Below are 11,226 nucleotides of genomic sequence, written 5' to 3'. Positions count from 1 at the left end.
TTGCCATGGCGAAAATCCACGAATTACGGTTTGAACTGCTTGACCATCCACCTTACTCACCAGATCTAGCCCCAAGCGACTTCTTTTTGTTCCCTCATCTAAAAATTGCGCTCGGAGGACAGAGATTTTCGTCAAATGAAGAGGCAATCACCTTCGTGAACAATTATTTTGCAGAGAAAAACGCCGAGTACTATTTCGACGGGTTACAGAGATGGGAGCATCGCTGGGAGAAGTGTGTAGATTTACAAGGAGACTATGTTGAACAATAAAAAACAATTTTCAGAAAAAATGACTTGTATCTTTGTTAGGTCGGAAACTTTTCAGACCACCCTCGTACATTTTAAGTCCTTATATATATTTTATATTACATATTATTCTCGTGAAATTTTTATTAGAACGAAATTGACTTACTGATTCACAGTAACTATATTTAAACATTTCTTATCTTTGTTTATAATCAAGTAAATATTTAAATAATAAAAAATATCTCTGAAAAATATCTCTGAAAAATATCTCTCAAGATATTTTGAAAACGTCCAAGATGATCATTAGATATTTTGAGTTATTTACAAAATTATGTCGTTTTTTTGTAAAAGTTATCAATTTATCACACAATATTAATCAGTTTAATATACGCACAAATAAACATGTTGTAACATTGTATTTTCCATTAAACAATCCTTTCATTAAACTACATATTATAAAAATTTATAACCTCGTTTTTTCTTTATTTTCAATTAACCTATTCAAAATTTATTACTTAACATAAACTATACAAATGTCGTACTCATTTTTAAATTTGTCAAGCCATTTCTTACTAGGTATTCGATTTCAAACATAATTGCGTTATGTCTTTGTGGCATGTATAGTGGGTGAATTGCGTCCAAATTTTCAAGTTTTACTTCTATCAAAGTTGAATAAGCAATCGCTAAGTGTAACTGTATACAACTCAACATGTCAGGACGCTTCAAAAACATTTTGTTTTCTACAATTTCCGATAAAATATCTACTTACTCATTTTGTAGTAAGTTCCGCCTGGTTACGTCCTTTTCATGGAGTGCCATATATTTATATATTTTGCTGGAATCTAACATAATTCCTAAATATGTTTTTAAATCCTTCTCGCTATCAACACAAGATTTTACAAGGGAAATATTCCAGAAGTTACTGATAAATAATTTGTTTGCATCATCATAATGAGTAATGTATTTAACCGGTACGAGTCGATCGACATGCGGAAGCGGAATTTCCGTTCTATTTCATTGAATAATAGTAATCTCTATGATACATATTCCTTTGATTTTGTTAGATGTTCTGATTTTAAGTTATTGACTCCAAATTCTTCGTCTTTTTCTAATCGTACCAATCGTTCTACCGATCTACGCAAAAGCCTAATCACAAAGTTTTGCCAAGTCACAATAAATACGTTCATTCAATCTTATGATTTCATTTAGCTTCAGCTTTTCTGAGGATAATTCCTGTCTCACTATATTATGAGATATTTTATGGGAATAAATGACTCTCACATTAGTTGCAGTAACAATACAATTCCTGGCTTCTGCAAAACGATCGTACTTTAATAAATTCCTGCACATCTTCAATACTTCTTCAATCCACTGAAGATATTTTTTCGTTTCTTCTAATGTATTCAACTCAGTTGCTAAAAACAAATGATTGTATACCATCATATTGTGATCATCTATATTCGTATTTGTCTCTATTAATAATGTTAAAATGCTATATATGCTTTTTATATGCTATATTTAGCAAATAATAACCATCTAGCGGTGATTTAGTGATATTACCTTCAAAATCAATAAGACTTGCGTATTTTTCATTTTCGCGTGTATATGTCAAATATAATTCTATAGCTTTATTACATGTTTGTAGAGCTTCTTCTGATTTCTTTTGCTTAAAATAAATAAAACCTAATTGGTAATGGCCTTTCAGAGCTATCAAAATAGATTTGGGATCCAGCTCCTTACCTTTCACCAAATTTAAACAACGCAGAATAGAAGTTTTTCCTATACGTAGTCCCTCTTTCTGATTTGACTTAATGTAACCATGACATAAATTTTGGTAACAATATGCAAGAGTTATAATGTTGCGTTTTCCGAGTTGATGACCTTGTTATATAATTTGTCTATTTTCGTTTCCATTGTCTTGATTTGTTTTTTAAGAGTACTTTTATTTGTATAAAATGTGTTTGTTAATTCGAAAACTTGAAGAAATTCGTCGCTGGGTTTTATCATGCATTCCAAACTCACGGAGCTCTCCACTGACTGTGCTTTCGTAACTAAATCAATCAATATTAAAAAGTTTATTCCGCATGTGTCGCGCGACTTTCCAACATATTATTTTCTTATTACCTGACTCGAATTTCGGTTCGTCTTTGGTGGACATCTTCCTCAAGGAATATGTTGACGATCGATGTCAATAAGAAGAGTGTTTGTGTCTTAATTTGTATCAAGTTATGTAATTATTGTTATACGTCGTAACTTTTCACTTATAGTGCGTTAGTGACAAGTCAAGTCACATTTTCGTGAACACGTTCAATTATTAATTACTTTTATATCTAATTATATTCTACTTTTATACCTAAATGAAGTTTACTTATAGCCGTATTATTTGAGAACATGCATCGAAAATACACAGAATATTGGTGTGTTTATTCGAAAATAGAAGATTGCCTGATATACCATTGAGTCGGATTTAGTTCGAATTGAAAAGAAATAGGCAGTCTGTTTGAAAATAGGAAGAAAGAATCGTCGGTCCAGTTAATTAAAGCGAGTAGGATAAATGAGTCGAATGAGAAAACCTATACGATTGTTATTGGCAAATAAAAGCAGGATTAATTGAAATCAAATTTTATTTACAAAGCAAATGCTAGAATGTATATGAGAGCGGTGAAAGAGAGGAAAAAACAAAACAAACAAACAAAGAAAAATTACAAAGAGCAAAGGAAAAGCAAGAAAAAATGCCACGAGAGATGTGATACTGATTTATTATACATTTAGACTTATGTTGATATAAGAGATCAGTTTATTTATTGTTTGATTTATATGAGAAGCTTATATGATATTAGTTTAAGTTGGGTTTGTATGAGAAACTACGCGATATATATCCTGAATATTTTCGTATGGTTATTTGGAAATAGAAGGTTGCCTAACTTACCAATAAGTCAAATTTGGACTGAATGCAAAAGAAATAAGCAAATTGAAAGCAGATCCGCCGATCTAGGTAAAACAAGAAAGTCAAATGACTCGTACACAACAATATACACGAATATTATCCGCAACTGAAACCAAGATAAATAAAAATCCAAATTCAGATGTAAATTATAAGTCGTATAATGTATTCGCGTGGTGAATATGGCGTATTCTTACAAAAGATAGGAAGAAAAATAAAACAAACAGACAAATAGAAATTATAAACAAAATAGCGAGCAAAAGGCCCAAAACATATTAAGCAAGATATTGATCTATTATATTTTTTATTTTATTCATACTTTTATCTTCAATATTTTATTGTTCCCTTATCCTTCTCATTTTCTATATTATAATTTCATATTTTCCCCTTATAGAAATATCATACTAAGAATCATTGGTAATTACTTATTTTCAGTATTAAAAATACTGGATAATAAGTAATTGTCAATGATTCTTAGTATGATATTTCTATAAGGGTCTTATATACAAAGTAACAATGTAAATCCGAGTTGTTGAAATGCGCATTTCTATAAATATACTTTTAGTTAAAAATAGTTCTAAAATAGTTCTACAGTTTAATAAAATAAAAGCATAAAAATATATGTATGTCCAAAAAATATGTAAAATGTTTACCAATTTTTTATTAAAATGTAACAGAATTTTTCTAAAAACTTTGAAAACTTAATTTTTAACAAATTTACAATGGACAATTCGATTCAGCGACCGAATTGCAATAAACTATTCTTAGAATAAATTATTTTAACTTAAAAGTTGAACAATTTTAAGATACAGCAATTTTGATACTTTATATTACTTATCCTATCATTTGATCATGTGAAACTTTTTATCGATAGAATTGATCTGCTTAATCACAGTACCTTTTAAACAATAATATTAACATAGTAACATTTAAACATTACTTATTTTTGTATGAGATCAAGTGAATATTTAAATAACAAAAAGAATAATCCGTAAAATGCTTAAAATATTAGCAGAATATCTTGAGAACATTTAGGATAATCTATATATATATATATATTCTGGATAATCGATCATAGGTTATCTACGTAATTTCCAATAATTTTCTTATTGTATTAAAATAATCACTTTATCTCACGCAATAAAAACTAATTTAACTAACTTAACTATTCAATATATGCACAAATAAAAATGCTACAAACTATAGTATATCCTTACATATAAAATTATTTTCATATAAACTAAATATTTTATAAACATTAAAATAATTTAATTATTTCTTTTGCAACATCAAGACTGTGATATTATTGAGTACATTCGTATCAATTTGTAGAACTACCCAGAAAACAAGATGACATCAAACGACATCTTAATGATGTATTATTGACATCTCTAACGTCAATAATATGTCATTAAGACATCATTTGATGTCATCCTGTTTGCTGGGTAATAAAAAATTCGCTTTGTTATTTTTAAGTAATAATAATTTGTTATTATATCAAATTCATTCCGTGTGTAAATATAAGTCCAAATTTATAACAGCATTCTTTACTAGATTGTTAATTTCAAACATAATTGTACCATGTTTTTGTGGCGTATACAGTGGATTAATTGTCTCTAATTGTTCAAACTTTATATTTATTAAAGATGAATAAGTAATTGCCAGTTGAAGCCACAAATATTTCAACACGTTAAGATGTTCTGAAGATATTGTACGTATAGCAATCGATAAAATATTTACGCGATTATCTTGTAGTAAAATCTGGCTGGCTGTATCCTGCTCATAGAAAGCCATATATTTGTATGCGTTAGAAACGTTTAATATAAATTGTGTGAATTTTTTTGTATCCAGATTACCATTACTCTTCACATATGACACCCAGTTGTAAATATATCTCAGAGCAAATGTAAATTTTTCATAAGCATCATTATAATCTGTGATATATGGAATCGTTGTTAATATGTCTTCCTTTGGAATTGGATACCCTTTTTCTAATTGGAATAATAGTAATTTCGGCAATATCTGCTTCTTTGAATTTGTTGAATACTTTGATTGTAGGTTGTCACTTTCAGAAACTGTGATTTTTTCTAATCGCAGTGATCGTTGCATCGAGAAACGCAAAAGAGCAATTAAATACTTCACCATATATTCATTAATGCAATATTTTATAATATTAGACTCTTTATCCAACTTAGCTATTTCCAAGGAATATTCTTGTCTCCTATCTTTAATTTTTTTATATTTTTCATCGATGTAAGCTGCTTTCACATACAACAAAACTGTAAGATGATTTTGAGCTTCAATGAAACGATTGTACTTTAATAAACACTCACATAATGTCGATACTTTTTCACACCACTTAAGATAATTTCTAGTTTGTGGTAATCTATCAAATTCAGCAATCAAAAGCAAATGTCTGCATATTATTAAGCTGTGATTATTTGTTGGTACCATTTCTGTATGTATATCTATTAATGATTCTAAAATAAATATATATACCTTCTTTAGCTTCTCGTGACCATCTAGATTTCCAGATGGCTTAATAATATTTTCAAAATCAATGGGAACACCGTACTCTTCAATTGCTTGTGTATATAATAAATATAGATCTACAGCTTTATCTAATACACTTATAGCTTTCTCTGTTTTATTTTGTTTATAATAAATATAACCTAAATGATTGTAGGCTTTTAAAGCTATCAAAATATATTTGGAATTCACCTCTTTATCTTTTATTAAACGCACACAACGTAAAATAAAGTCTTTCGCAATATGTAGTTCTTTTTTCTCATTTGACTGAACGTGTGCATGACACATATTTTGATAACTGTATGCAAGAATTATTGTATCATTTAATTTCGGCTTTCGCGAGTTGATTATTTTATTAAACAATTTGTCCATAGTCATAATCATTGTTTTGGCTTGTTTATTGGTAAGAGTACTGCGGTTACTCTTATATGTCCATGATTGGTCGAAAATGTGTAAGAATTCGTCACTGGGCTTTATATTTTTGTAACTCGAAGAGCTCTCGCTTAACTCTGCTTTTGCCAACAACATAAAATAAATTATTGTTAAAAAAATTATTCCATATATGTAGCGTGATTTCTAAACATAATTTTTCATTACCTGTCTCGGATCCTGATTTGCTCGTGATTTTAGTGGACGTCATCTTTATACGTTGATGATCAATATCAATAAGAAGAGTTCTCTATTTTGTGTTAAGTTATGAAATTATTAACGTTATTCCATGCGCGTCAGTGGTAAGAGGGGAATTACTGAGAACGTGTTTATCTCTCTACTAGTCTTATATCCAATTACATTTAACGTTTACATGGCAACCTAAGGTCGGTCTATATACTGTTGTAATCTAAATTCACATGATAAGTTGCGCGCGAGAGATATGTTAAATATTCGTTTGGTTATTTGAAAAGATATGATTGCCTAGCACATCATTAAATCGGATTTGGACCATCACCAAGGAAATTAACAAGCTAAAAACATTAAAGAAGAACTGTGGGTCCAACTAGTTAAAACGAAAAAGTCAAATGATTCGTTTGCGACATTATATACAAATGTTATCCGCAACTAAAACCAGAATGAATCAAAATCCAAATTCAGTTGTAAATTATAAGTTGTATAGTGTATTCGCATGGTGCATATGGTGCATTCGCACAAAAGATAGGAAGAAAAATAAAACAAAGAGACAAGTAGAAATTATAAACAAAATAGCAAGCAAAATATCAGAAACATATCAACAGGATATTGATCTATTATATTTTTTTTTATTTACACTTATATCTTCAATATTTTATTTTTCCTTTATCCTTCTCATTTTTTATATCATAATCTCATTCTTATATACAAAATAAAAATGTGAATTCGAGTTGTTAAAGTGCTTATTTCTACAAATGTACTATTAGTAAAAATAGTTCTAAAATAATTCTACTGTTTAATAAAATAAAAACTTATTTTTTAACCAATTTACAATGGACAATTCGATTCAGCGACCAAATTGCAATAAACTATTCTTAGAATAAATTATTTTAATATAAAAGTTGAACAATTTTAAGATACAGCAGTTCTGATATTTTATATTACTTATCCTATCGTTTGATCTTGTGAAACTTTTTATCGATAGAATTGATCTGTTTAAGGGAATGCTGAAGCTGAAAACTTTATCGACAGAACACTGACATTTTTCTGCAAAGTTTACGTCGTGTTGATTATACAGAATTACAAATGCTTTTACGCAATGAAAGTACGTGCAAAAATAAATAGGAGCATTGCTTGATATGTGACAAAAACGAACAAAAAATTTTGAATGTAAAATCTCAAACTGTCAGCGTAATATTTGTCTAATCAAAAAGTTTCGCAGCTTCTATAAAAGTGTAAATGCTCCAAACAAAAATTTTGAAGAACATTGCTCTACCTTCGCATATGCATTTGGAAGCTTAAAAATATCGAAAAAGTGTGCAGAAAGATTCCCACACATATATGATTAGGTTTTCCGTTGAATATGGTAAAACAAAGCAACACACATTCATGTAAGTTCTGTATATACAAGAAATATAAAAAGGATAGCGTAATTATGTTAGTGACGATTGTTTCTACATTATTGACACTGTTTCAGTTCGTCATCAACTCCAGCACTCCCTTAAGTTATCTACGTAATTTCCAACAATTTTTTTATTGTATTAAAATAATTATTTTATCTCACACAATAAAAACTAATTTAACAAGCTTAACTATTCAATATACGCACAAATAAAAATGCTACTAACTATAGTATATTCTTACATATAAAACCATTTTCTTATTAACTAAATATTTTATAAACATTAAAATAATTTAATTATTTCTTTTCCAACATCAAGACTGTAATATTATTGAGTACATTTCTATCAATTTGTGGAACTAATAAAAAATTCGCTAACTGTTATTTTTAAGTAACAATAATTTGTCATTATATCAAATTCCCGTGTATGTCACACACGTGTAGTGCATGGTGTATGTTGCATGTACATGTTCAAATTTATAAGAGCATTCTTTAATAGATTGTTAATTTCAAGCATAATTGTATTATGTTTTTGTGGCATATACAGTGGATGAATTGTCTCCAAATGTTCAAACTTTATGTTTATTACGGTTGAATAAGTAAATGCCAGTTGAAGCCACAGATACTTCAACATGCTAAGATGTTCTAAAGATATTACTTGTATAGCACTCGATAAAATATCTATACGCTGATTTTGTAGTAAAATCTGGCTGGCTGTATCCTGCTCATAGAGAGCCATATATTTGTATGCGTTAGAAATGTTTAATGTAAATTGTGTAAATTTTTTTATATCCATAGTACTCTTCACATATGACAGCCAGTTGTAAGCACATTTCAGGACAATAGTAAAGTTTTTATAAGCAGTATTATAATCTGTGATATATGGAATCGTCATTAATTTGTCATTATTTCGAATTGGATTCTCTAGTTCTGTTTTATGAAATAATAGTAAGTTCGGCATAGTCCGTCCCTTCGAATTTGATGGTAGATTGTCACTCTCAGAATCTGTGACCTTTTCTAATCGCAATAATCGCTGCGCCGACAAATGCATAAGAGCAAGTAAATACCTCACCGTATACTCACTAATGTAATACATTGCGATATTAGACTCTTTATTCAACTTAGATATTTCCAAGGAATATTCTTGTCTCCTATCTTTAATTTCTTTATATTTTTTATCAATGTAGATTTTTTTTACATACCACATAATTATAAGATGATTTTCAGCTTCAATGAAACGATTGTACTTTAATAAACACTCACATAATATCGATGCTTTTTCAATCCACTTGAGATAATTTGTAGTTTGTGGTAATCTTTTAAATTCAGCAACCAAAAGCAAATGTCTGCATATCATTAAGTTGTGATCATTTTTTGGTACCGTTTCTGTATGTATATCTATTAATGATTCTAAAATAAATATATATACATTCTTTAGCTTTTCGTGACCATTTAGATTTTCAGATGGCTTAATTAAATTTTCAAAATCAACGGGAATACCGTACTCTTCAATTGCTTGTGTATATGATAAATATAATTCTACAGCTTTATCATATATTTTTATAGCTTGGTCTATTTTATTTTGTTTATAATAAATATAACCTAAATGATTGTAGGCTTTTAAAGCTATCAAAATATATTTGGAATTCATCTCTTTATCTTTTATCAAACGCACACAACGCAAAATAAAGTCTTTCGCAATATATAGTTCTTCTTCCTCATCTGACTGAACGTGTGCATGACACATATTTTGATAACTGTATGCAAGAATTATTGTATCATTTAATTTTGGCTTTCGCGAGTCGATTATGATATTAAACAATTTGTCCATAGTCATATTCATTATTTCAGCTTGTTTTTTGCTAAAAATATTGCGATTTGTCCTATATGTCCATGATTGGTTGAAAATGTATAGGAACTCGTCACTGGGCTTTATACTTTCGTAACTCGAAGAGCTCTCTCTCAACTCTGCTGTCGCCAACAACATTAAATACATCATTGTTAAGAAATTATTCCACATGTGTAGCGTGACTTCTGAACATATTATTTTTCTATTACCTGTCTTGGATTCTGGTTTGCTCGTGACTTTAGTGGACGTCATCTTCATATGTTCATGATCAATATCAATAAGAAGAGTTCTCTATGTTGTGTTAAATTATGAAATTATTGATAACGTTATTCCATGCGCGTCAATGATAAGAGGGGAATTACTGAGAATGTGTTTATCTCTCTACTAGTCTTATATCCAGTTATCGTTTACATGACAAGCTAAGGTCGATCTATATACTGTTGTAATCTAGATTCACATGATAAGTTGCGCGCGAGAGATATGTCAAATATTCGTTTGAAAAGAGATGATTGCTTAACACATTATTAAGTGGGATTTGACCAAACACCAAATAAATAAACAAACTAAGAACATTAAAGAAGGATCCAACTAGTTAAAACGAAAAAGTCAAAAGACTTGAATGCGACCTTGTACAAAAATGTTGTCAGTAGTAAAGTCAGAATGAATAAAAATTCAATTACAAATTAAAAGCTGTACGACATATTTATAAGATGGAATAGAAAAGGAAAAAAATAAGCAAGCAAACGAAAATTATAAAGAAAAAACAGGAAATATGTTCCAGGAGAAAATACTGAACATGAGAAGATAGTAAACAGTATTTGCGTGCTGTAGAAAAAAAGAAAAGAGGGAGAAGAGAAAAGTAGAACAAGCAAGCACGCGAAAATTGCAAAGAATAAATTAGGAAAGAAAGAATAAAAAACAACCCAGTAATAATATAAAATGCTAATCTACTATGTATTTTATTTTATTTGCACTTACATCTTTAATGGATTGGTTTAAAATATTCATCGTATAAATTATTTGTCACAATAAATTAAACAATTTTGAAATGTAGCATTCAGCATTCCATGTGTGTAAAAAGTACTTACCAACACGTATCTTAATCAATTTGTTAGGAACATATAAATTAAGTTCTTATATTTTTTACGTTATATATTACACAGTTCTTGTGTGGAACTTTTTACACACAGGACTATTTGATTAACGCATAGCAACTCTATTTCAATATTTTTTAACTTTGTTTAAAATCAAATGCATACCTAAATAGCAAAAGACATTTCAGGAGCATTCAGATGTTCAAAATGTCTGGAGAATCTTCCACATCTTAAATACATCTAGAATGATCTCCGAATATCTTGTGTTATTTAAGTAACTAATTATTTTCTTTTTTTTTTGCAAAAATAATCAATCTATCATGCAATATTAATTTACTCAATATACGTACACAATAATTTTATATATATATATATATATATATATATATATATATATATATATATATATATATATATATATACTGTAATTAACTCTTATGATTCATTATATATAAAACTACGATTACTGTGATGACACATGAGACACATTTCAAAAAGAGACATCTGTCTGAGGAGCAGAAACGATATTTCCCGTAAGC

General features: G+C 28.8%; 2 protein-coding genes and 1 long non-coding RNA gene across 7 annotated transcripts; all 3 read right to left on the bottom strand.

Moving 5' to 3' along the window:
- Window positions 1–324: 324 nt before the first annotated feature.
- Window positions 325–2,840, bottom strand: LOC116840245. Its single transcript, XR_004377329.1, has 4 exons — window positions 2,370–2,840; window positions 1,986–2,296; window positions 1,806–1,911; window positions 325–1,660 (listed from the first exon to the last, which is right to left on the bottom strand). It is a non-coding gene; the product is annotated as an uncharacterized LOC116840245 (long non-coding RNA).
- A 201-nt stretch (window positions 2,841–3,041) lies between these two features.
- On the bottom strand, window positions 3,042–6,942 carry LOC116840317. Of its 2 annotated transcripts, none has more exons than XM_032806885.1 (2): window positions 6,316–6,942; window positions 3,042–6,230 (listed from the first exon to the last, which is right to left on the bottom strand). In XM_032806885.1, exons 1-2 carry the CDS (start codon window positions 6,356–6,358, stop codon window positions 4,693–4,695), a joined length of 1,581 nt encoding a protein of 526 aa, XP_032662776.1. In that variant the 5' UTR covers window positions 6,359–6,942; the 3' UTR covers window positions 3,042–4,692. The 2 variants fall into 2 exon arrangements, with proteins under 2 accessions (XP_032662776.1, XP_032662777.1); XM_032806886.1 differs by having other exon boundaries at window positions 3,042–6,227.
- Window positions 6,943–7,088: 146 nt separating this feature from the next.
- On the bottom strand, window positions 7,089–10,069 carry LOC116840315 (KIF-binding protein-like). Of its 4 annotated transcripts, none has more exons than XM_032806884.1 (3): window positions 9,803–10,069; window positions 9,250–9,715; window positions 7,089–9,154 (listed from the first exon to the last, which is right to left on the bottom strand). In XM_032806884.1, the coding sequence occupies exons 1-3, from the start codon at window positions 9,849–9,851 to the stop codon at window positions 9,112–9,114; spliced, it is 558 nt and encodes a 185-aa protein (XP_032662775.1). In that variant the 5' UTR covers window positions 9,852–10,069; the 3' UTR covers window positions 7,089–9,111. The 4 variants fall into 4 exon arrangements, with proteins under 4 accessions (XP_032662775.1, XP_032662774.1, XP_032662772.1 ...); XM_032806883.1 differs by having other exon boundaries at window positions 9,250–9,712; window positions 9,803–10,061; XM_032806881.1 differs by having other exon boundaries at window positions 7,089–9,715; window positions 9,803–10,065.
- Window positions 10,070–11,226: the final 1,157 nt, after the last annotated feature.

Source organism: Odontomachus brunneus, unplaced genomic scaffold, assembly GCF_010583005.1.
Source record: "Odontomachus brunneus isolate Ranch 3 - 2012 unplaced genomic scaffold, Obru_v1 Obru_scaffold_009, whole genome shotgun sequence".
NCBI lineage: Eukaryota > Metazoa > Arthropoda > Insecta > Hymenoptera > Formicidae > Odontomachus > Odontomachus brunneus.
This window is presented reverse-complemented; position numbering and strand designations above follow the sequence as displayed.

Coding starts and splice junctions, on each gene's coding strand:
- LOC116840317 (XM_032806885.1), bottom strand. CDS start 6,358: ATGACGTCCACTAAAATCACGAGCAAATCAGGATCCGAGACAG. Junction 6,231..6,315: donor CAAATCAGGATCCGAGACAG/GTAATGAAAAAT, acceptor TGTTGGCAAAAG/CAGAGTTAAGCGAGAGCTCT.
- LOC116840315 (XM_032806881.1), bottom strand. CDS start 9,851: ATGAAGATGACGTCCACTAAAGTCACGAGCAAACCAGAATCCAAGACA. Junction 9,716..9,802: donor CAAACCAGAATCCAAGACAG/GTAATAGAAAAA, acceptor TGTTGGCGACAG/CAGAGTTGAGAGAGAGCTCT.